The 27,545-nt window shown below is 39.3% G+C and overlaps 2 protein-coding genes across 2 annotated transcripts in view; both read right to left on the bottom strand.

Annotated features, from left to right (window-relative positions):
• Positions 1-27,545, bottom strand: part of LOC139141127 (probable serine carboxypeptidase CPVL) — a 601,148-nt gene that overhangs the window by 80,954 nt on the left and 492,649 nt on the right. The window lies entirely within an intron of this gene.
• LOC139141104 (uncharacterized) lies at positions 9,451-26,262 on the bottom strand. Its single transcript, XM_070710682.1, has 2 exons — positions 25,499-26,262; positions 9,451-14,388 (listed from the first exon to the last, which is right to left on the bottom strand). The coding sequence occupies exons 1-2, from the start codon at positions 25,570-25,572 to the stop codon at positions 13,128-13,130; spliced, it is 1,335 nt and encodes a 444-aa protein (XP_070566783.1). The 5' UTR covers positions 25,573-26,262; the 3' UTR covers positions 9,451-13,127.

Genomic DNA, 27,545 nt, shown 5'->3' with positions numbered 1-27,545 from the left:
TTAATAAACGATACATTTTCAGTTCGTTTATATATCGAAAAAAATATATCATCCTGTATTCCCCTTGTTTGGCCAAATTTTATGGTTGTACGGATGTCATTCAACAATCATGATAGACGTGATTTTCAAATTTTGTTCCCTTTCAGTAAAACACAGAATCAGCGTCACAAAGTCTTCATGTTTGCTTCAAATCTCATCTCACGAGAATTTCAACTCAAATATTGCAAGGCTGGAGTACCGTCGGCGTCGGCTTTGTTTGAGATGGGGCTCAAGTTCACCGTGTTGCCGGAAGCAAGCTTCGTCAGAAAGACTCAAACACATGGGATTTCTGACGCTACTACCTTTGTCAACAATAGCAAAAACCTTCGGCTTCTGGTAGTGGTATTATCGACTGATAATCCAACTTCCTTTGCATTATTTTCAGCTCAAAGACTGTCTTGAGGGTGTCGATAAGCGAGACAATCCTTGTTATTATAAATCAGGAAGTTGATCCGTACTTCACAAGGAAAGTAACCAAATAGACAAGTGGACTGTATAAAAATTATCGCTGAAAAATTTGATAATGGTGCAAAACGAGTCAATAAATCAGTAGTAGTAATAGTAGCAGCAACAGCGATCGTGATGTTCTAGCTGGGCCAAATTGTCTTATTTTTCACCTAAAATAACCCTGAATAAAGAGAGCGGTGTATACACAACCAAGGAGTAGGAGGGGCTGAGACACAACCGCGGTAATGGAGGGGGACACAACCACAGTGACGGAGGGACTGTGACACAACAAATGATAGAACAGCTTATGTAGAAGAATCTACAGGTTTATTTTGTCGTCGTATATAGCGTTGTCTTCGGACCTCCGCCAGTGTAGCGATGAAAGGATTGAAGACGTTTTCCCGCCAAGTACAATAAAATAATGCTTTGAAGCAAAGTAGTGAAATTGGTGAAGATAAGACCGTAAGACGGTTTAGATTGTTATTGTGATGTTCATGATGGCGATGTCTAAGATTATGATTTTGGCGAAGACAACTGTGATGACGACAACAACAATGATAATGATGATAATGATGATAATAAAGATGATGATGATGATGATGATGATGATGATGATGATGATGATGATGATGATGATGATGATGATGATGATGAAGATGATGATGATGATGATGTGGTGGTGGTGGTGATTACGACGACAACCAGGGCGACGACAACGCGATGACGATAACGATAATGATTGAGTTAAATTTGTTGTTGCCATGGTAAGTCGATGGTGATAACAAACTGAACATAATTGAAGACCCTGATGTTTTGACAAGAAGTTTGTCGTTGTTGAAAATATGAACTGTTTCTCTAACATTATCTTTTACAAAATTAGCTGTATTTGAATGGCAACCATGAAAATCGTGACTGAAAAAAACGCAGCGTTCACCAGAGATAATGAAATACATGAACGCACATTCATATTAATTAAGTGAAATCTATGTCGACGGTCCTCGTATACAAAATTGACAACGATAAGATGAAAGCGATGAATGGTTTTCATTGCACTGCTCAGCCCTCAAGAAAATTACTCACTTATCAATAACCTCACTCGTTACCCTAGCAACGAAACAACGACAAAACGAAAGGCACTCAACTGATCAGGTCCATCAACATTAAAATAAAATTCCTTTGAGAATTAAAAGCAATTTTATCGAACGCACTTTAAATATCAACTCATCGATCGTACATACATCGGCTGTTATTCAAAGGTGTGACTTATTTGTGAATTCTATGCCGTCGATAATACACCGTTCTATCTCGAAATACGGGACGCCATATCAGCTTTCCTTAAATCTCACCTCCCGGTCCATGACATGGGACCAATATTAAACTGAATAACGTACAACGTTCCTATAATACCTCTGTAATCAACAAACGCTCTTGCAAGTTACTTAAGCGTTGTCTCGGGCGAAATTGGTGTTCAGTGTCGATAGCTTTCACAAAGAGACAGGGGTACTTTATATCTCATTGTATTTGGCATTTAAGGTAGTATTCCCCTCGAAACTGAGAGACTTTAACTTGTTCTCAGACTTTCCCTGTGAAAATATTCAACCAAATCTTTTACCAAATAAAAGATAAAAATCGGGGCTCACAATGCAAATTTTGGTTCTAGAGAAAGAAATTACCAAACATCTTGTACCGATATTTGAAATTCAAAATGGCCACCATCCTGTGTTAACTCTATGGGAAAAATTGTATTTTCGATTTTCACAATTAATACCTAGACTGTGAAAAATTTCCTTGCCTTAAGAGCTTCAAATGAGCCCAAGAATAGTAATGTAAAAATATGAGAGTCCGAATGTCTATCCGCGACGCCCATTCTGCCCTAAGAATGGCAACATTGGCCAATGTCTCTTGTACGTTAATCGCTTTTAGGTCTCTATCTAGTGTCTGCTGCTTTCGTAAATAAGAAAAAAATAGAGAGAAAAGAAGTTTGTAAGTGATTAGTCTGAATCTTGCAATAACCCTGTGTCATCTGTTTAGTATAAAACTGTCTATAATTACAATGTCACATGCGCTGTTTTAGTGAGTAGGTGGGTAATTTGTGAGCATGTTGTCGATTAATCTCTAGCTGAGCATTGTTCGTCTTTCGCCATCAATAATCCGAGTATTTTGTGAAAAGTGATATATTGACCGTTGAGAGAGAGAGAGAGAGACAGACAGACAGACAGAGAGACAGACAGACAGACAGAGGGAGAGACAGGGACAGAGAGAAGACAGACAGACAGACAGAGGGGGAGAAAAAAGGGGGTTTGTTAAAAAAACTGACAATAACAGGTCGCATGGCGATCTTTTATCGTATATAGTTTATCCACAGATGATATGGTAGTGTAATGAAGTTGTTATTATTAAAGGAGGCTGTATAACTACGGACAAAGGAAACGATCGTTGAGAGTTATGGTGAAGAGATGACGGACGAGGAAAACTGGAAAATAGGTAAGAAAGAGAGATCACCGACGGATGTGAAAAGAAAGTGACAGAGACCAATGGACAAATATATATTAAGACGGTTTACGGAAGATGCTGTTTATTTTTTGTACAATATTCATCGAGCTCATAATAGTTTATGTTCTGCAATAATACGTAAGATGAAACTGTGGTGTTGCGAAGCGGCGAACAGTACGATCACTAAAAAAACGCATGTATTCGGACGTGTCACGTGATTTTACACGAGGTTTTAAACAATATATCATCTGCATTTCGTTCAGAAGAACTGACACGCTGTTACTTACATAGCTGAACACCGTGGGAGTTTGCGACACTGCAACCAATCTGGTCCCCAGGTGTCGATAAGGAAAGTCTGTTTGCTCGGAGACGCAATCATTCCGAGACATGATTACGTGCAATATTCTTCAGGTATGAACACAATGACTGAAAGACTTGATGAAGATTACTCACGAAAAGCAGATCTTACGGACAGATTGCTCTAAATCAAGTTGTAATTACGCCCCCACATCGCTGACAGGATGACGTCACTGGCGTGTGTGGATATCAAAAGGGGAGAAAATCCCTGAACAAAATAAAATTGATCGGTTTGGATTCATGTTTCCGAAGGACAAAATCAGCTTATTTACTGTCACGGGGATTTATCTTCGGTCGACCCAAGGGTCGAGATTGATGATTTTTTCCTGCGTTTTTTCATCTTGCAATCCAGGGAATAATACTCCGTCTTTTCATAATCAACACCCCCTAGTTATTCAGAAATACAACTAAATAAACAAGCTTCAGTGGAATTTCGCTTCAGGCTCTCATGCAGTGACATTTATCGATTTTCTTTTCTCCGACGAAAACAAACAGCACACGTTTCCCTTCGATCCAGACCAGTTATGATATTCCCAGACACTATGGCCAGTTTGTTTATTTTCCTGTGCGTGTTCAGCGCAAACTTTTCTCAACAAAACAAATTGAATTCGGAGTAATATTTGGCGGAATAAAGAGACTCGGCAAAGTCAAATTTCTTTGAATCTTAAGTGAATCAAAAAATTCATACATTCAAAACTAAATAAAAATTAAAAACCATTAAATCTGCGCATATTCTGATGAAGATTTGCGCGGCGATTGTTTTAATAAACCGGTGAGAAATGTTATAAACAATTTATTTGTTCAGACATTCGTCTTTTACTTCAATTTGAATTTAAATGGAATTCATCTTAACCTTAATTTCCTAATATTGTCACAATTACTTTTACCAGTAATTTTTATATATTAAAAGGAAGACAAATACGGTATTAGAGAGTTGGATTAATGAACTTAGATTTTAATGGAAAATGGATCTGTGAAGAAAAATCACCTTTTATAGAATATTAAAGATAAAGATAAGAATTAAGAGAAAAAACAGAAGTATGAATCTACTTCATGAAACATCTGAGAAGATAACGAAACGTTAAGGATAAACAGCTGAGGAAAATTTAATATAGGCCTAAAGGTATCAAAACGGTCTATATTAATACACATTAGAATCGGCATGTTGCTTGGAGTGAATACTCATATTAAAGGGCCAGTAGCTGTATTTTTTAATAATGCTCCCATGTATTTTTGTTTTTTAAATTCAATTTCAAGTTCATGTTCCACTCCCAACACACTCTATGTAGCGTGCCAACACAGCGTCTCTACCCGTAAAATACACTGTTACTACTGTATTTACATTCAAATTCCAGTCCAGACCAGAATTCACTTGTCAACAATAACAATGCAGTTTAAACATGTACAGTTGACAAAGCTGAATTCTGTGTATCTCAACATGGTTTAGGGAGTAGAACAAGAAACTGTAGTGAACATACAAACCAGACGTGTTGAAAACATCATCAAACGTTACAGCTACTATACGTTCGGGTCAATGATTTTCCAAGGTTTACACTTTGAACCCGATACTTATTTAAACTCTTAATTACAATCGTGATTTTCATTTCTATCATAATCATCATCATCATCATCATCATCATCATCATCATCGTTGTCGTCGTCGTCTCTTCGTAACCACATTCATCGTCGAGACATAATGAGTTTACAAAGTGTTACTTTTGTCATAGACGCTCTCTTTCTTTGGTCTGTGCTTTCGGTAAACTTTACTATTTACACATGAAACCCTTGCACTTTCCATTGGACAGGCAACTAGAACGATTTCCTCGGTTCTCGCATCTCACAGTCGCTCGTGATTCAGTTGCACGGTGAACGTCAGCGGGGCGTTCATCAGGGGCGTTCGCCGTGTACCTATCCACAAGCGACCGTACATTCTCACCGCGTCTAGTATTCACGCATTGCTCACATGAATAGATTTTTTGAAGCAGTGTTGGAAAAAAGCAGAATCTTTTTGCTGATTGCCACTAGTGTTTAAAGGCACAAATTCTTTCCATTGTCCAGCAGAGACGTAAGGGCGTTAACCGAAGTATACTTACGTCACAGATAAATCTATTGCATCACATGATAGACTATAACCTGTATAGGGAACACGATACAACTGGCTTTGTGCAACTGCTGTGGTTCCTGACGTCACTAATACGTCATTCTGGTTTCTGAAATTCTGCAATTTTCTGATCAGCTTATTCGAAAATCAATGTCTGCATCCGGTAACGCATTAAATATAGGCCTACTAGCACGCACGACAACAAGTGTTACGTGTATCACCATTCTTAAAAAAGGGTTTCCACATGAATATCGTAAGTTCAAAATGGTGAACCATCGGAACATATATTCTAATCACTTCTATTAACTCCCGAGAAATTCTTTGAAACAACTTTTGAGATTTTGTATCATTTAATCAATATCATCACCCTTGTCAGAAAACAGGCACAGATGGCCACAATGGTAGTCATGGAAACAAAATCGGCGCCACCACTTTCGTCATCTGTGTACACTATGTCATCCACAATTACTGTTATTTTGATCGTTACCGCTGCAATTGTTGTTGAACTTTTTAAATGACCCCATACATATTTACACGTATTTGTGTCTCTCCAGACAGCTAAACTAATCCTCGCACGCTATGCTAATTCAGAATATCGATCGTCGCTGCCTATTGTCCATATATCAAAGAAACACCATGATTTATATCGGCGTGAATTTTTCCGACGATCCTAATCATGATATGAAGTCTTTATATCATGATATACTGCAAGGCCATTAATTATTACACCTGTGTCGCATTTATGGTTATATTTAATTCGAGTTTAAGGCTCATTCCTGCACGCGTAATACTCAGCGTTGACAACTGTGAAGTAGTAGTGAGTATAATAACACAGTCCCTCAACCAGGTCTGAAAGACAGCCATGTTTGAAAATAAACTGTACTTAGCAAGTATGACAAGCGGCAAATAAATGTTGGGGCAAGTCTATGCTAATGTACACGTACTCAGGCCAATGCACTGAGGAAGAAGGGGGTAGGCAGGGTGGGGAAAAATTGGTGGGAGGAAGGAATATATTGTTTGACAACATGCAGTTAAAAGTATAGAGACGCCAAGAGGGCAGCTGAATAAAGGAAATCAATACTCGGATTGGACATATATAGACTGAGAAAGGGGATAATTGCAGGGCACGACAAAGAAACACAAGGTTGGTTAGTTGTTATAGGAAACTTACTTCACTGAATGTACTAGGTTGCAACTCAAGGGAGAAATTCAGCGTACATGCAAATGTAAAAGTTCTCATCGACGCACTTAAGGTAGTATGCGCCTCGAAAGTGAAAGCCTTAAACTTTTGCTAAAATTTTCCTAAATGAGACTTTCAACCGTTCTCTTACTAAATCAACAATAAAAATCTGGGGTCAACGTGCAAAGTTTGGAACTAGCAAATCAAATTACCTAACATTTCGCGACATTTAAAATTCAAAATGGCCGCCATTCCTGTGTTATGGGGAAAAATTATTTTTTGGATTTTCGAAAAACTTAGACGGTGAAAGTTTTTCTTTCTCCAAGAGCTTTAAAATGAGCCCCCACAAGTATAGATTAGAAAAGAATTGTAGAAATTCGAGAGTCCGACTAACTGTCCCCGAGGCGCATTCTACCTTAAATGGTGAACCAAAACAAGAGTGTCACCCTACCGAGCAAATTGTGAGAGATAAAAATCTCCTTCTCAATATTCTAATTATCTGACTTCGAACGAAGCCTCATTAATAGCATCTGAACAAAAGACACATTCCGGAAACAATTGACGACAAGTAAACACCTAAGATAGTCACTTCCTACGGCGCTGTTTAACTGGACAAATTTCCGCTGCTATTGCTGTCCTGGTGATACACGTAAAACAAAGAACGATAGCGGTCAACCGGTTTTCACGACGCTCTGCGATGACTCACTGGTAGAGGTTGCCAAGCAGTAGAAGCGTTTACACGAGATATCTGCCTTGTATTTACGCTTTCTTCTTTAGAGCGGTACTTGAAATCTTCTTATACCCAGTATACTTACCATAAATATTGTCACTATGCTATGCGTTTGTTGTGCCTGGCAGGGAAGATACCACCAGCCGACTTTGTTTTAACAAGTATCTGTTTACACTCAACTCAAACACACACAAATTTTATTCACTGTCATCTCCAATCGATATAATATTACTGTATTTATCAGACAGATCAAACAAATGTATGTAAACTGTTGTAAGAGTCAGTAGCACTCGAATTCATCCAGTTTTCTTAACAGAAAGAAACAAATCAAACAAAACTGTTGTCACATTAACAAGATCAGCAATTGTGACAGCGACATCACTTTCGGAATGCAAAAGAGAGAAAATAATGGCCATTGCGTGGGCCAGAGAGAAAATAATGGCCATTGCGTGGGCCAGTGAGCCGTCAATAGTTCCTTAATTAATTTGAATTGTTTTTAAGCTCTGAATGACGTCATCCACACTGTAACGTTGCCACAATTACGGGTCATTACCTCTGACACCATTCTCAGTGTACATACATGATGTGATCAAACAGGAATTTACAACACTTTCAAGTTCTGCCTGTATTGGTAATGTCCTTCAAAACAAACATTAATGAAAGTTATCCATGGAGAATTATTCCATTTCCTTTGTTCTCTGTATTGATGTGAAGTGGAACTGGAAGTTCAGCGGAAAAAAACTTTAATTTCAGAACTGCATGAATGTTTAGACTTACAGATATTATATTTATCATAACACTTGGAAACTCAATCTTTGATGTTTTTGTACGGAGTGTACATCGATTTAGCATTACATATATCTCTACACGGGTACCGGCATGGTCTTCCTATAGTTACTGACTCAGCAAGCCTGCGATAGAATGACATCTCACTCATCGAGTAACGGAATGAACTCATCGTAATCTTTACTTCAGTGCATATATTGTTGTTTCCTCAGTAGAATATAGCAGGTTTGTTGTGTTAGCGACCCGCGGATTAAAAAAAGCTCGACTCAAGTGCTTGCTTGGTTTAATCCTATAATTACTCTGTATTGTTCTGTTTGTCTCTGGCTACTGGACTGAGAGAATTCTTCCTCTACAAATGCATTCGGTCGAAGAAAGTATTGAGTACATACTTAACGGTGTACCATTGAAACTGAATTTCAGGTTTTTTATCGGTAAGTTTGGATCCAACTGTAAGCTTACAATCCCACGTCAAGACACTTCGATACGATCGCCTTAAATCAGTGGTCTGTAGGTAGTACTTGTACCAATTGTGTTCAGAGTCTGTTTTGCCAAAGGCAACTTGGCATTTTTTCAAGCTGGATACAGTCACAAAATTAAAGCTAGCACTAACAATAGAAGGTGAGTATTTGCACAGCAGGCGTTGTTGGCTGATCTGTGGACAGACATGACCGTGTCTCCCCCGCTCTAATTAACTAGAATTCCCATCTCATCATTCAAAAGCTAGCAACTCGGTGCAGATTTAGTTCAACTTGTATCAACGATCTCACCGTAACAATGGAAATCAACAATAGCCAATAGGTTTAACACGATATCTGCTACCAATATGTACATTTCTCAAGCAAGGGATTCAAATTCGACGGTCCATTGTTGTGGTAGCGCGGGACGGAGAATTCATCAACATATTTCAAAGTAGGATAAAACTTACATCGTACAAGACAAATAACGCTTATACAAACCCAGCGGTGATTTAAGTAATGTAGAATTTAATTTTCTTTTACAATTGTTGCATATGCAAGAGTGAGTATGTGCCAGTAAGGTACAAGACAAACCGCTTTGACAAGCTATTTAAATATTACAAAATTTTGCAAACATATTCACATTGTATTTGTTGAACGTAACAGAGCTCAGCAGTTTTGAAAATAAAACCACATAATTTTGATATTTACATTTCCAAGAGAGAGAGAGAGAGAGAGAGAGAGAGAGAGAGAGAGAGAGAGAGAGAGAGAGAGAGAGACTTTGGCAACAACTCATCGACACCACAGTAACTCCGTTGATGTTATTGGTATTGGTTTGGACAGACTCTAGTAGACAAACCAGTAGCTTGTCTCCAAAAGACACAAAAATAATTTATTTGAAAAATGTCAGGAAGGTCAGGTCAGAGACCACAGACCACATGATATCGTACAGTGTTCCTTGGTGAGTTCTTCGTTTGTGTAAAATTACTGAGAGAATGGATAACTATCATTACCCAAGGGTACATCTGACGTTTCGTGTTTTGCTTCTACGAAGTGGAGCTAGGCAACGACAGTTTAAACCTCTGACAATTACCACAACAGTTATTACTGTGGTTTAAACTTTTGAGTGAAAGGGCAAGTGGCTGTAACTTTGGATGATTGTTTTCACTATTTCTGCTTCGTATGTCAATTGCAAGTTCATGTTCTACTCCCCAAAGTATATTGAGACACCAACTATTTAGCTCGCCAGCACAGCGTCTATACATGTTGAATACACTGTAATTGTTTACATTTGAATTCTAGTCCGAACCAAAATTCATTGATCCACTATAACAATGCAGTCTACACATATACAGACTGAGTTTATACTATGAATACTGCGTATCTCGACATGCTTTGGTGAGTAGAGCAAGAAACTGTAGTTGACATTAAAATAAAAAATAGTGAAAAGGACATCAGAAGTTACAAGTACTGGCCATTTAAAACATAATAGGAATTTCTCGTAAAATCTCGTGGACATTGATCCGAGAACACGTGATGTTATGCAAACCATTCTGGCTCCTCTTTCGCATTAAATGAACAAAAGGGACGACAGCTGTAACTTGTAAAAATGTTTTCATTATTTTCGTCATAGTAAACAAGTAAAATCGTCTTCTGCACTCTCTAGAGTACGTTGAAAGACAAAGGAACAGCCTTTCCGACAAAAGACGTTATCTGTAACATGCAATATGATATTGTTGAAATTTGAATTCCAGTCGGCAAAACAGTTTCACAGTTCAGTCATTCGAAAAGTTGAGCTTTGGGCATATTTACATAATTTCGAGAATGGATCAAGAAACTGTATATTATAAATAGAACAAAAATAATGAAAACACATAAAATTACACCTTATGGAGTTCTCAACATAAAATTCCTTCATGCCACATTCCCTGGAGGACTGTTCGTATATAGCGCTGTCTACAAAAATATTTGAACAGTTCAAAACGTTAGCATTACCCAACTGTCTTGGCATGTCTGTTCTGTTGTCATGGCAATGCAGTCTCGCGGAAATCATGCAGAAAACTACAAGATGGTGAAATTCCTGACATAGACATAGTTATTATAAAAAATTCACATCGGTGGATAAATTATGTTCCGTCTTGTTTTGATCCTTTGAAGTGAATTGAAAAGCATCGATAAAAAATTTAACAAAGTGGGCGAGCAATAAAATACCTGACACATTTTGATAAAAAATGTAATGCCAACTTCATGTACTAAATATTAACATAAATTCTCTATCATTGTGTAAAAGTTTGGAAGATAGAACATTTTTGTTTGTGATATGTGTAATATCGTATTTCAAGCAGTTCTTTTGAAATATTCAAAACAAACATGTACCAAAAATTATGACTTTGTTTGGTGACGAGAACACCGACCAGTTGCTCTGTCTTCATGCGCTGTTTTGACCAAGAAACTCTCGAATGTGTCGTAAACTTAACAGCACAATAAAAGCCTCTGTGACATTTTGATCTTAGTGATGACAGAATAGCTTTTATCTTATCATACACTGAAATCACATGTATGAAAAGCAAGATATTTGTTTAAGTTTAGTATTTAAGTATTTAAGTGTACAAAATGCTCAATAATCAAAGACATGTCTGTAAGAAATACCACCTATCATAATGGTGTGTAAACATTCTCACTGCTAGGGATTTTTTTACATCGTATAGTATGAGTACGTAGGTGCTCACAAAATGTACTTCAACTTAAAGCCTCGTATAGCTGCACATTACATAACATTCGTATATATCACCTTCTCACCTTACTCACCTCCAATTACTATTTTCTGATAGTACGAAAAAACTGTTGATGTAACATCCCTTCTTTATTCACCAGCAGTGACTCATATTTTCGAATTTATCCGATGTTTTTGTTGGAGTCATTTTCAAAACATGCTCAATAGCTTGCAAAATAAATTCTTCTCACCGAAATTTTTTTGTTGGTGAATAGAGAAGGGTAACACCTGATTTCATCGTAATTTCGATAGTTTGCGAATATTGGACATTGATAGATGTGTTTTTAGGGCTGAGTCATTTAAAAATATATGTATACACTAAAATTTATCGATACATTTCTTGTGAAAACGATAACCAGGTCCACATATCCCGTTGATTATAACACCAACAGCATGAGAAAACTTTTCAAGAATGTAAATTATATTTAAAATAAAGTGAAAGAATATATATATCAGTAAGTTTGTGAATTTTGTACAGAATAAAAGAGTGAAGTTTGGCAAAAATTTTTTGTCTTAAAAATCTTAACACTATATTATGAAGATTTTAAGATTTGTTTTGCTACCCACTTTTAACAATGTAAATGTATAAGTTTTGGTTTTTTTTATAAACATGATATGTTGAATTACGAATCAAAGAGCGACATCTCTATATATGTCACGATAGCTTATATGCTGCATAAGTATATTTGCAGCGAATTTGTGCTTTGGCCTTCGCGGACGATGGCCTATAATTGGGCGGAGAACTGATTTGAGAATGAATTGATTTTGGTCTTTGGATATTGACCCATCCACTTGACTGTGTGTTTGGCCTTCTCGCCTCGAGGAGGCGTAACATGCAAAACACGCAGAGAATGTTGTGTAAATGAAAGAACGGACTGGTCCCTGGCTTAGTAAATGGACGGAATCAGATCTGTTTCGTGAAATATCATGAAAGTTTTGTAAAGTTTCTTCCGGTTCCTGAACTAATCAAAAAATCAGAAATACCTTGTCTAGGAGCAATAACTCCCCTCTGGAGTGTGAAAAGCACTAGGACCTCTTATTGGGATTCGTTTTAAGTGAAGTAAAAGATAAAACTTCTTCTAGTGACATGTGTTTTACGTTGTGTACTATGTATCGTTAAATCAACTGTCGCCAGGGTAACGAAGTATATCTTCTTTTGTTCGTATTCAAGTACCAAATTTGCAGATACAAGGTCTTAACAACCACATTGTCTTGCCAACGGCAATCCTAACGTATTAAACTCAGACGAAAACTTCTCCTCTGTGCATTGTCACGGTTTCTTGCATCGGTACCATTTTTTATTTGTGACAGACTGCGCCTGCGTGCAAACTGTTTGCAAGGTCGCTGAACATTTATCGTCATTGATAGGGTACTGGAGATTAAACTTGGCTTTAATCGTATCCAAATATATTAAAGCATTAACCCTGGTCGGAGTTAAATCTAAGTGCCTGTGGTTAAATCAGTTTCTAAGCTGCGTCACTGATATCCAAAGAATTCCGACAACAAAAGCAGAGGATAGTAGAACAAATGCTGTACGTGCAGTGAAACAAAAATGAAGCGTATATTTTTTTTCAGAAAATCCTACAGTATTAGGGGGTTGTTTTCGAGTACTGTGACCTGGGCAATTCCTGGTAAACTCAATAAACGGAATATTACATTGCAACAATTGATCTACCAACATCATAAAAAGTAAACAGTACTGAGATAAAATCAATTTAGCGCAATCAAAGTCCACACATTCTCAAAACATTGCAAGTCTCCCACCGTTACTCAGAGATCACCCATTTGTCGAGCCAAGCTCTGCACTTTTCGACTGATTCGGTCTGCAGTTTTTTCTCCAAAGGGTTCAACTCTGGATGGTAGTTGTAGTAAAGTGGCTGGTGGTACCTTATGTCGTAGCCGGGACCTGTAACTTGAAAAGACCTTTCCTTGTACAGTCTCGGCGTCGGCTTCGGAGGTGGCGGAGGCGGCGAGTTCTGTTCCGCCTCATTTTCTTCCACCTGTTTGATTTTCTTGAGTACATGTAAAGGTATTGGCGGTGTTTTCCTATACGATCTGGTCTCATTGTATTCCCCTGATTGAGAGCAACTGATATCACAGTAATCCTGTCGTTTCATCAGTCTTTGTCTTTTGCTGTACAGGGTACCGTTGGAGTTCTGGAAAAATTTCACAGGATGTTTTTGATCTAATTTGGCCGGCCTCGGCGAACGTGTTTTTGTTGATAACCGTACCAGAGGAGTGGCTTGTACTTTAATGAATTTATTTCTGCGAACATTAAAATCCAAAGCATATTCCTCCTCCTCAATTATGGCGTCGTTCACAAGACTTACGCGACTAATAGTCCCGGGTGGAACCGATTCCGGTGGCGTGGATGTTCTGTCATCGCCCGTACTGCCGTTAATTTCCCGTTCACTGTCCGTAAACGTCGATCGTGACTCAGTGGTCAAGCTGTTCGTGGCGCTGCCAGTGCTGCTGACTATGGATATTTTGTGCCGTTTTGCGTCACTAGTCGGTCTTTCTAAATCGTGTAGACGTTCATCCACACTGCCGACTGACTCGATATTAATATCATCCTCAAAATTGCCCATACTGATTTCCTCTGTCGTTTTGTGTGTTCTGGCGCTTTCAAAAATGGCCGTGATATTTGCCTCCTTCTCTCGTTTCTCACGTTCCATTTCTTCGCGAATTTCTTTCATCACCTCCTTCGCTTCTTCGGAGAGCCTCGACAGCAGAGACGGTCTCTCTCGCCGCCCGGTTCTTTTTCGCTGTCTCATTCTCAGCGATTCGAGGCTTTCAACTTGTCGACTGTCATTCACAATCGAGTAAGTCCTCAGTTCGCTGGCTTCTATGTCCGCAGGGCAAGACTGGGTCGACAGAAGCGGTCTTCGTGACGGCGTGCCTGTATCACGGATCGGCGGTGGGAAATATCCTGTGATAAGCCTGGCGCTGTTATCGTCATACGGTTTTCTCTGGCCGTCTCCATGGCTGAGTCCTTTGGCCCTGGGCACTTTGTCAGGCCTCGACAACCTGTGAAATAAATTATTTTGTCCTTCACGTGACGTGTAAGTTATGCCGGGCATATTACTGTTACCCTTGATACGGACCACAGAAGTTTTTCCGTAAATTTTTCTCTTCAACTGTTTAGGCGTGAGCACCTCTTCACTGAGATAAGCAGCCATTTTTTTGGTTGACTTACCACAATGAACGGCTCACCTGTATGAAATAGCGGTTGTTACTGTTGACATAGACTGCAAACACCGACGTGTCGGATAAATACCCTTGGCGAAACGTGTTCAAAGAGCTTTTCGGGGATCAGCATGGACATCGACATATTTCATCGACATCATTTCAAATATCACAATTCCTCTGGTTGTCCCGGAGACTTCGAGCTGGAATGACATTGTTACCGAGTGTGGGCCATAATTAGCGGCTGATTAAACCCGAGTCGCGGCGTGGTGTTACTATAAGAGAATTCATTCGACGACCAGGCCTATATTCCGAATCACATCGCGAGTGTTGTCTCGAGTTTTAAACGTTCTCCGACGAGTGCCTGGTCAAACGCGCTGAATAATACATGCAACAGTCCGTTGAAGTAATCATCGTTTCTGCACAGCCGAGTCAGCTTTGCTTACAAATCGACAATTTGTCAGAGAGTCTGTGTCGAACGACCCTCAGCATTGGCTGTCTCCCTACTGTTACGTGGATCTGAACGAGCTTTTTCAGGATGACACTCAGCACCACTCGATCACCCGCAGAAGTGTGATCGGAATGAAAATCAACAGCACGTTAGCGACGTGGAGTCTTTCCTATAAGCTCTACATAATACCTGCGAAGTCGCGTTGATTGTGTACAAATAGCTCTCTCTTTTTCCTGCCTTGGTTCAATAATCGTTTCAGGCCAGACAAAAGCTCTATGTTGATCACTACCCACAATGCTATTATTACATCTAGGGTATTGTCTTCCCGATTGTGCCTAAGCTTTTCTGTCAATAGCAAGACGAAATCGTCTCCGTTAGTGGCACATGCGCGACATCAGTCTCCGAAGATCTGTATTTTATTCATGACTCGACCCCTAGTTTCAAGTCGAGAAACTCGGCATAAGTGGATGTCAACTAAGGCCGGGGTCAGCACCATTGACTGAACATGCCTTAGTTACGGTAAAAGAACGTGCCATGAGAATCAAAGGGCTTTCTATTGATGCTCATAGCTACCAATCACGCCAATTCACCGACCACCTTTCAAGACAACAATATTACGGTCTAAGGCCGTCGCTATAGGATATTCCGTTATTTGGAGATGGTCCCCGCGTGGCTCTAATTAATTGCCATTGGCGAATGGGAGTGGCGAAGTACCTTGTCAAGGGTTATGAAGTTTTGATATTTGTACACCTGGTGGTTGCTGTTCCAGTTCAAAGCCAATTGTATTAAAAAATCATACCGTTTTGTTTCAGTTTTTCCATAAACATTTAACATGTTTTATTATACATTTTACAGGACCTTACGGGTTATAAATGATCATTTTGAAAATAATCATAATAAGTAATTGGGCTTACAGGATACGCATGACCCTCTAACCGTCAATGAGTTTGTTTTCAATTTATTTCAGCGGTATAATGAAACTTAATGGCCATTTAACTGTCGAAAAAATCGACATGCGTATTCGAGACTTGTTTTGTGATAACCTATAATTAATTGCTTTTATGTCTCAAAGTCATTCAATGTCTTGCCAAGCCACGTACGTAAAATACTATCACTGATACCTTGATCAAAGTAGGTCGACCTAGCCACGGGCCAGTAGCTACTCATTTGACCTTGCTAAATTTCACGTACTTGTGATGACTGCACAACAATTTTTCTTTATCATGTCGTAAACTTTTGCTTTCATCAGCACTGTATCTACTATCGTAAATAATAAAGTAATTGAAATAGGTAGATAATTAACTACACTGTGATCTGTGTTGATTTCGCCGAATGCTCATAATGTTGTAATTCTTCGACAGTTATCTTGACTCAGTAAACCACATGGCAGACGTAAACAGTTGGCCGTCGCTGTGGTAACCGACTTGGCTGGTGAACTCTTGGTGGCGCCATTTACCGGGCAGACTATACGCTTGACGTGTACGCCCAAATTGCTTATCGAGCACTCGGTAGTGGGACTAAAGGTGATAGGCATTGAAATATATTAAATATTGTTGCGACAGCTGCGACAATTCGATATATAAAAATCATAACATTGAATTTATGTTCGTAGACTCTGAGTCGACATTTCAGTGAGACATCTTCTGACGAAATTAGCGCGCACTCATTCATAATATCGTAATCTCTTATCCTACTTCAAAGGAAAAAGTCATCATCTTTTGAGGTTATTTGCGCATGAGAATTGTTTTCTTTTGCTCTGATTACTGAAACATTTTGAATTATTATTCCTCAGAGTTCTACCCTCATCTTGCGTTATACACGTATGTAAATATGCAGATGACATAATTTCTGGTATGTACTATAAATTATTTTATCGAATCATTTATTGGTATATCTACAAACAAGGAGAGTATAGAGATCAGATGACTGCCAATTAAGCATGTTTCAGTGAACAGAACGACATTAATAGTTGCTCACATGGACTAGAAATAACACAATAATTTGAAAGGACAGAGACTTGTTGCTTAGGATTACAATAATCAATATTTTAATAAGTACACAGCACGATTGGAACTAATTTGGGATAATTGGATTTTCATATTTTTCAAATTTCTCAAAAATGTTACTTCCCCATCCAATTATTCCAAATTAGTTCCAATCGTGTTACACACTATTTTCACGAGAAAAGTCATTATATTTCCATTTCGCAACAGTGTATTAAGGAAGGCAGTCATCAGAACTGCGCGTGTGCGACTTTCTTGTTTACAAACAATGTATTTCATGCATGATATCTAGATGCATCAGGTCAACATAGCTGCAACATTTAAATTTTACGATATTCATTGTTAACAACATGTTTTAACTTTCATCAATCGCCAACGTACCCTTAATACAGTGTTTACCTTGGTCGTGGGGGTCCCTGGCAACTTTCGAGCAGAATTCCAACAGCCTCTCTTTAAGCGATGCATTACTGTGAAATTGATCACTTTTCGCGAAAGGCACTGTACACATTTCGCCAAACGACATTTTAATGCGATAACGGGAATCCGAAAGTACATATACGTCAAGTCACCGTGACCAATTAGTCTGATTGATAGAAATGCTTAGTCAGTCCCGTTAATTAATTTCTTATAGGTTTTGCGCAGTAATTATGAACACTTGTGACGTCATGCACCAACTGGCACGAGCTTAGCGACGCACGCACATTTTAGTGGCGTACTATTTTCAAGCCTTGAAAAAACAACGGGACCAGATGTTCAGTTTCGGCGTATAAATGTAGAATCGAATGATTGTTAGGATGAATACACCTCTGACAAATCTAAGAAGAGCCACGTAGCATTGCCAGACCATCGTACAACTTTTGTAAGAAACGGGTAAACATTTTGCACTGTAGCTTTCTTTTCAAAATAATGGACGAGGCGAAACGTGAAGGTTGAGGGCGCTGCGAAGAAAATATTTCAACGGTGACGCTTTCGACATTTCAAAACATTTTGTAGGGACCCTTGGCAATGGGAAAAAATCAACATCCCATTAATACCTAAAGATACATATTAAATGTTAAAATTGATGTTAAAATGAAAGTTTAGAACTTGTCAATAAAAAATCAAAGCAACTCAGCTGATGTTATTTGAAAATCAATACTGCTAAAATCATATTGTTTTCTTCTTTATAGCACTGCAAGTTATGATTTGACTATTTCAAAGGATTAATTGTAAAGTTTGGGGAACAAAGATTTTTTTTTTGATCTGTAACATCGTCAATTTTATCTAGTAAATCATTGTTAAATAAATTTACTTATTTTAGCTCCAGCGGATAAGTTTAGACAATTACAAAACCTGTTGATCCTCTTCTAAAATAAAAAAATCGCAGATTGCATGACAAAGGCCAATGACAATTATAGGCTGGAAGTATTTCCAAAAATGATGCGGTGACGTGGGTTTTTGACCAATTTGACCAAATATTCACCGACACTTGGAATTAAAACGGCTGCGATCCGTATAGTAACTCTATGAAGGAAGTAAAATTTGTCGATTTTCAACAAAATAAGCCGGTGAAAATTTTATTACTCCACGAGCTTCAAAAATGAGCCCCCTCTAGTGGTAGAACAAAAGTGCATTAAAGTTTGTAAGTACGAATATCTGTTGCCGAGGCAGCGAAAGTCTAACTTTACAATTGTATTATCAGAGTGATTGTGTTGTTGGGTACAATAACACAACACCGAAAATGCTACTTTTGGAAGAATGTTGCCCTCAACTTGTAAATGATGTTTTAGCCAGTCTTTTCTTGCACTAATTTAAGTATCTTATCCACTAATTAAAGGGAGGTATCATCGGAACTACTCTAAAGAGTCATAATGTAAACGATGCAACCAAGAGACGTTGGCGATTGATGAAAGTTGAAATATATTTGTCATAATGAATATCATAATTTTTAAATGATGCAGCTATGTTGACGTGTTACTAGGCTCAAGTTTGTTTTTTTTACGACAAATCATCAATGTTTAGATTTTTTCGAGATAAAAGTCATGAAATGTGACAAAATGGTTCTTGATTTTGTTAAACTATTACAAACATTACAACAATTGGATGACATAAAAATGGTATTCATTTTTCATTGAATTACCTACAAAAACTTGGAATTAGAAAATGGAAAACGTAAAAGGGAACCAAAAAATTTTCAAGTCCCCCCGACAGGCAGAGCAAATTTTTCAAGTCCCCCTCTACTAACCCTAAAAATTTTCGAATCCCCCTGAATTCCTCCAACCCCTAGCCATTTTTCGTGAACGCAGCCTAAAGTCACACAGGCGCAGTTCTGACGACCTCCTCCCTTTAAGGACTTTGATGTGAAAGTGTGTACGTCGACACCATTAAGGTAGAATGCTCTTCGAAAGTGAAAGACTTAAACTTTTACTCAAACTTTCCTAAACGAATCTTTCAAACATTCTCTTTCAAAATCAAGAATAAAAATCGGGGGACACCGCGCAAATTTTGGTTCGAGAAACAAAATACTCAGTATTTATCGATATTTGGCATTCAAAATTACCGCCATCCTTATGCGTATGGAGAAAAATACTAAATTTTTCGATTTTCGAAAAGCTAAAACGATGAAAATTTGCCTAACATCAGGAGCTTTAAAGTGAGCCCTACATGTGGGAGAATAGAACTTACGAATTGTAAAAGTTTGAGAGTTCCAATGTCTGTCCCTGAGGCGCATTCTACCTGAGCCGCCATTATCATCACCAAAAACAAGATTTCTTCCTCGATCAACCACGTTTCCTGACTGTGGCTAAAACCAAATATTAGGTGACCCTGGGTGTATCATCTTTGTCGATAAAAAGTCCGAATGAATTTGCATGACGTCTCTCTGAAGTTGTACACAATGCACTGAGGAGAACATTGCGTGCAGTAACATTTAAATCAGTTGAGTGCCTCCATTTTGCTCGGCCTTATATCTTATTGCCGGAATATAGCTAACTCTGCGATAGTGCTTGCTAATATTTCAATAAGGGCTGTAATTTTTGTTGGATGGTTTTTAAAGATACAGTTAAGTAGCTTCTGTAGAATATTGTGCCCAGTTATACCGGGAAGGGATTCTGTGTGACGTATGTAGTCTGTTACCAAGGGTCTATGCATAAAGACAGTGTGTCTGTATAGAAATAACTGTTGAAAGCTCAAATGTCGGTACTTGAAAATTCTGCGAAGAAAGACATTGTACGAAAAAAGGCAAAGTTGCATTGCAACTGGCCGGACGGAATGACGCCCGGGACTTTGTCCGAATACGCTAAACTTCTTCGAAGCGAAAGGTCCATTGGTGAAGACAATAACGAGGTTTTTGGGGAGTGAAGGGGCCGAACCGGTCGAGTTAGTACCTGCCCTGTACTAAGCCTAATATATTTGATCGGTTATGTAAGTTTGTACACAGACAATAGATTATATTGTTTCGTAATCAATCAGCGACGTTCTCTTTATCAAACGGGCCTGGCTGTATAGCCAAGTTTTGTTGACTTTCAATATTTACTTGATCTGCATGGAGACGAATCGACTCGAAACAGTTATATCTTTGACCACATAATGGACAACGGAATAGGTCAGGGTGGACATGGAGGTTTGAAGGGACGAGTCGAGTCGACACAAGAGGGTTGTAACGGGTTACGGGCAACTCTGTGCCCGTGTGTATGCGTCTTACCTGTCGTCGCACGGCTCCGAGACTAACCATGGCGCCCTCGTAACCCCCTAACGATGAACACGATGGACTTTAATACCTATTTCATATCTGTCGTAAAAATAATTACTGGCAAATAACCAAACTCTTCATGACTGAACGCAATTGCATAAAGCCGCCATTTTTTTCTCAACTCTTTTCAGGCGTAACCGTGGTCGTCAACACGGTGCATTTAGATAATTATTTTCTTTTCAATCAATCGATTTGCTTGTTTACGATTACTGTCGTCGGATTATCGCGAGACTACGCTTAAATGCGTGGACGACGTCACGTAAGATATTAATTATAATAATGATTGATACTTCTTGGAGATACACAATCGTATCAAGATGATGATCGATTGTGTGCTATTTCTAAAAAAGAAAATTATGCAAACATCGATTCTTGCAAATGGCCTTCTCTATTTTCCAATTTCCCAGTCTCTTTTGTCCGTTGTGATAAATTTGATGAAGAGCTATTCATTAACAGAGTAAAGACAGAATTGGCAGATCTTCAATTGATTCTATTCAACTTGATCGAAACTAGTAACGATGTACACTGCAAATGTTTACCATTGGAATTGGTACGGGGAAAAAAACGTGACGATGCATCGAAGGCGGACAAACGAAGCTAAATATTTTAATCGAAATTCTTCTAAGCTCAGCAACGGAGAGACGAACACAAAGAGAGTACAATTCACTTTGACGATGATGAACTCTGTTTCGACAAATGCACTCGTAACTGAATCCGATGCTACAGTGGTCGCTGTTTCCTTTGAGTCGGAAGGCAACATCAATACAAATTCTGCTATTTGAAATTGAATGATGCGCCTTGAACTCATTCTTAGATTAGATATTTTTATCTTTCTTTCACACGGTCAGTTTTCAGATCGTGTCTTTCTGCAATATTACGTCACTCATTTAGACGATGTCATTTGGACAACACTATCTTCTTTTAAAGTTTCCGATCGCATGAACAAATTTTACCATCCCCTCCCCAAATGTTCAAATTACAGAGGGGTGTTACTTTGAAATCGCACCGTGATATTCAAAAGGGACCAGACCCGGAAAAATATAACGGAAATCATATTATATTTGCGAGCTTTAAATATTTAGCTTTAGAAGTCAGCTTTACGGGTAACGAATCCATAACTCGCCCTTTCGTTTCTGATCGAACGACGCCAGAGTAACCACAGGCGCTTGGCACATTGCTGGGATAATAATCGTATTTAATATGTAGAATGTCTATATACGACTTGATTATCCAATAAAAGAATCACCGTACGTGATATTAGTGTAGGCCTATAGGCCTACATGTTGACTGGCATTATACACGAATGGCTATGGCTGCCTGGCTCGGGCCCGGCGAACGCACTGCATAATCATCAATGTGTAGAATGTCTACATGACTTGATTATTTAATAAAGAATAACGGTACGTGATATTACTGTACATGTGAGCTAGCTTAACCGAGCGGCTGTAGAGCTCTGCAGGGCTTTGGTCCGGCTTGGGCCCGTTGTCCACCGCTGCACAGACTCCATCTTGTCTGTGCAGCGGTGGACAACGGGCCCAAGCCGGACCAAAGCCCTGCAGAGCTCTACAGCCGCTCGGTTAAGCTAGCTCACATATACAGTAATATCACGTACCGTTATTCTTTATTAATTTTTTATCAAGTCATGTAGACATTCTACACATTGATGATTATGCAGTGCGTTCGCCGGGCCCGAGCCAGGCAGCCATAGCCATTCGTGTATAATGCCAGTCAACATGTAGGCCTATAGGCCTACACTAATATCACGTACAGTGATTCTTTTATTGAATAATCAAGTCGTATATAGACATTCTGCATATTAAGTACGATTATTATCCCAGCAATGTGCCAAACGCCTGTGAGAGTAACGCGATGCTTGATGGCAAGAACGAAAAGCGTCACTAGCTTCTCACAACAGCGTGTTTCCGTTCTTTTATCAGATCGTTTGTTCATTTCATATTCAACACAGGACGCTGATATGAAATCACATCAAGGTGAAATAAACCTTATTAGTGGAGACAGGATGACCTTTTCAAAAATCACAGGTGGAAATCAATTATTTGCATTCAATTGTGAGAAGCTTTCCTAACTTTGCATGATGAATGATATTGAACGCGACAGCCGTCGTGTCTTGTCTGGATGGAAATCTGACCAAGTCATGTGATAGAAAGCAATCAAAGAACATGGGATTTAGATAAGAAAATCCCCGATGGAAAAGAATCACATTTGAATAGAGAAACACGCTTTCCTGATTCCCACGTATACGGCAATTTTTACTCTAAATGGATTTTCCCTCAGGCAACGACGTAACCACGGAGCTATAACGGTTCATTGCTTGAAAATATTGGAACATAATTGATTTGGAAAATTGTTTAAATAAAGTCCGGTAGGAATTTCCAGAGAAACATCAAATAGAACAAATTTTAATGGATGAAAACCAGGACCGTACCGGCAATTTTAAGCCTACTACTACTTCTCTTTCGTGTCATCATTACTAGCTGCTTTACAAATGACACAATTTCAAAAAGCATGACAATTATTCAGCGGTAATCGGAGACCTTTCGTTGCCTCGTACAGCACAACGGTGTTCGCTTCTTAAGCACTGTTCGAATTTCACTGTCAACACATACAGGCGTCATACATTTCAGGCAATTATTTTCAGTCCGTTTTTGTCTTGATATCTTTGAGGTATTTTAAAGGAACTCTTCGAGTGAAGTCTGACAACTCACTGCTTCGTACTGAATGTCTATCTCACTAGCGAACTTTTTAAGTGCATCTCTGTGCAGCCTTCTCGAAGCTCTCCCGAACTGAACTGAAAATGACCTTGATTGACTGAGAGCAAAGACAAACATAATTTTCTATCTCATAAATATATTTACTCTGATGATTTTTTTGTGTTTTTTTTTCAAATTTCGCGAGTGTGAAATCTGAGACCAGTAGTTTCGCAAAAAGTTCAGGCCATAGATTGAGAGAGTCCTAGCATTCCGCCGTAAGGGGCCGTAACTTTTTTCACTTTTCGCCGTTTTTTGTCCTTTGTGTCAACTGCATTTTTTAAGCCTAGTCAAAAGTGCATATTTAAATACCCATGGCAGTGTTTGACTTGTAAACATGGCATAGGTTGGAGTGACATCTATTGTTAAAGAAACTGGCCTTGGTACGTACACGGAATGATTATGGTGGAAAAATATCTAAAGTTATAGTTCCCGGTAATTTTATAGTGAACGGAAACAATTTGAATTCGGGACGCCCTACTACAACATAACGGTCTTCCATTCATTTCGCTTTTAATATCGATATACTCTTCTCCAATGACAATACGGACAATGTTTGGGAGGTTAGTCTTCACTTTCATGACGATATCGCTCCAACGAGCCCCTTTGTCGACACCAAGCTACTCTATTACGGGGAGGGGTTTTGCTTTTTAAGAGAGTGTTGTTATTTTCTTTGTCAAATAGACCGAGCATATCGAGGAGGCTAAGCCTGACATGAAAATAGACCATCTCAAGTTTCCCCAGGCTTTGTTGGTCTTTTCATTGCTCCCGCATTTAGTAGAACAACTGAAGAAATACCAACCTTCAACACTAAAATGCACTTTCTCGATGAAGTGGAACTACTTGCCAAATCGTATAGCCGCTGGCAACTTTAGGCGTTGATGTTTTACGACGACATTGCCAAGTGGTAAAATTGGTGATAAATTTTCTTAATGTATACTTGTGTAATGGGAAAGACCTGCATACGTCAGGATTAGTCTAGCGTTGGTAAAGAGGGTCGGGGTCGCTTGTCGACACTTTCTCAGCTTGTTTTTCTGCCACTGTGGGTAGTAATTAATCTGAAATTCAAACTAATAGGCCCGAATCACGTGACAGGTGTACCATTAGCCCTCGAGGTTTGCGTTTGTCTGGTAGATCTACGGACAAGTGTAGTTAGAGCAGGTTCAATAAATCGTATGGCGTCTGCAGTCATTTGTCAACAGAATATCTACCAAATGATTCCTAGTTTAAATGCCTGACAGTAAAGGTATTGAGAAACATTTCGCACAGCGATGACATAGTTTGCGACATCGCTGAATAACCAAGTTTTGTATAATAGGTTTGAGTGGTTTGCAAGGGGTTGTATCGTCGTATTGTACGACGCGTTGTTTTTTATTACCCGTCTGCACGGGCATTAACGTAAGACGTTACACGCACAATGAAGGAAATATACCTGTCGATAAATTATCAAGTTAGTCAAATGAGGCGAAATAAAAACGACTTTAAACAAAAGTGAACATGTTCGAGAAGACCCGGGCACGCTGTAGCTGGCTTGGAATCAGCAAAACTATGATTGCTTTGTATTAGAAACTGTACACTCTTGGCGTTGCCTGGATTCGGTCAATCGTCGGTGAAATCTATTGTCCACTTGGCAACTAACCCCTGAAACCAACTAAGAGGCGGTTTCCCTTGAGAGCATATTCATTATAAAAAGAAAATTTCAACGCTATTATAGGCCAGTGGGTTGCTTTGCCATCACTCCAACACAGACAAATGGAAAAATTTCAAAGATCGAGTAATCCCTTGAAAACGATTACGGGAAGAATGCTCAGTGTATTATTTCTATTTATCAATGTCGGTTCGTATCTGCTGGCTCATGGATAATTGGATATGAACATGATAACTGCCTACGTGGAAAGCGTCTACATATCCCCCACCGTTATGAAGTAAAACGTGGATAATGTACTGATCAATTTGTACGATGCGGGGCTTATCACCTGCTATGATATGCTATACTTACATAGTTTTGGCGACTGGCACAGCCCAGGGCGAGTTCGAACGCACGTGCCCATCGACTATGCTAGGTAGATCCATTCATACACGTTTGACGGACACTTTATAGCGGAGAGGGTTTCCGAGATCGGTGTGAACGTTTTTCTGAGTTGTTGTGATACGTCAGTCTATTCACCAGTCCAGGATGTGAATTCTACCTCCTATACACATTCATTACTTATTTTAACCTTGATCGTTGTCATGTTAGTCACTGGTATCTCGCGGAACTCCATTTATCAGCTCACCCCTCTCTTGTCTTCACGGTATCACGATCTATGTAGTCTATCTGTCGCAATTCAGAGATATATAGGTGCGTCTTCCTTCTCGCCACACGCCTTCACAACACTGCACCACACAAGCATAATATATCAAACAGTCTTCGGTGGAGTGTATTATACCGCATCCAATTTGTTCGCCTGACTGATCAGCGCTTGGATGTCGACTGGCGTACCATTGGCTTGTGTCAGTTGAAAGAACACTGTCTTCTTCAAACGTTACGGGCCCGTGTGACTCACGCACGGGGTCGCGTAGGAGCTAACCCCGTCTTGCTAAGTAATGGATGGTACGGAATTCGCAGGTAGCTGAGAAACCGTTCAACTGGCGAACACTGTCCGTGAATAGGCTCTTTCATGGAGAACCCTGATCGAGTAGGGTCTTTTAGGCGACCCAATGGCACTCAAACACTTATCTCCGGGACATGGTCTGTAATAGCGTTGCCTCGCACTGACGACTACCTGTTGACAAACAGTGCCAACGCAGAGATTTGACCTCCAGCCCAACGCTAATTTACATCAAACGCTCCGGAGACGGTTTCCAATATCCGCAAATTAATTGGTTATTTCTGCCATCAACCTTTTTTTTTGAAATGAACGCCATTTACAAATCCTTCACTCCACTTGGTGTTATCGTTTGAGATAATGCGACCAAGGTGTCGCCCTTTCGCCGCTGAAATTCCTGGCATTAACAAAGCATTTCCCGTCCGATGCTATGGTCTGTCAGGACATCGGAGGATGCTGCCAAGGTACAAGTCTCCAAACAGGGTTAATTCTGTCACTGTAAAAGTACAAAGAATAACTGCGAGGTTTTTGATTTTTTTTTAATCACTCCTAAGCCAGGATATTATAGCAATGGACTCGGCAGGGTTCTTCTATTGTATTGCTAACACTTTCAACTAAGAGGTGACAAAGCCTATTGTTCCTCGTCCAAATCACGATGTTGCCATTTTGTTCTTACTTCGTCCCAACGGATCAAATTGACAATAATGACAAGGTTATGGGGGCAGTTTTTACAGCCCGGTTTTGTGTCAGGTTTTCAACCAATCGCGTCCTACTCGATCTAATTAAAGTATTTAGGCAATTACTATGGAAACATAAGTCATGCATGTCCGTAACATATAGAACAACTTTTCAACATAGGCCTACTTGATAAATTTCCCGGGAATTGCAGCGCGAAGAAATATTGTTTGCACCCCGGGGTGGGGCAATTGGAAACACCAAGTGGGGGGACCAAATTAAATATATACAGCTTTTAGAGATGATTTATCCTGCGTAATGGACAAGCTAGGAGCACTGAAACGTACATTGGAGCAGCGTTGACCTCACGACCTTTGCAACTAATAGAAATGAAATATGTTAGCCACCTAGCACCTTTGTACGGTTAGTGTATCACTCGTCGCGCTAATTCAACTTCTAGTCAGCGGCAGAAGCTTTTACAGACACTCTTCTCTGGTACCGTCGTCCCCTGAATGATACTGTGTATGGTTTAATCATCGACAGTGAATTATGTGTTTACTTAAGTGTTTTCGGTAGATTTGACTCTCTTTAAGTGACATGACTTTCATTATTTGTTTCCTTCCTCCAAATGGTATGCCGTGATTTCGCTGTATTCACAGGGCTTTTCTCAGGCTCGCATTGATTTCAAATATCAAAGAGCGGTGAAACCCTAGTTTGAATAGCGCTGACTAACCCACAAACATAGAATTGGCTTCATTTCAACGTCAACATGAGTCAGTTATC

The sequence above is a fragment of the Ptychodera flava genome, chromosome 9 (assembly GCF_041260155.1).
Source record: "Ptychodera flava strain L36383 chromosome 9, AS_Pfla_20210202, whole genome shotgun sequence".
Taxonomy (NCBI): domain Eukaryota; kingdom Metazoa; phylum Hemichordata; class Enteropneusta; family Ptychoderidae; genus Ptychodera; species Ptychodera flava.
The sequence above is the reverse complement of the archived record's forward strand: the minus strand, read 5'-3'. Positions and strand labels throughout refer to the sequence as shown.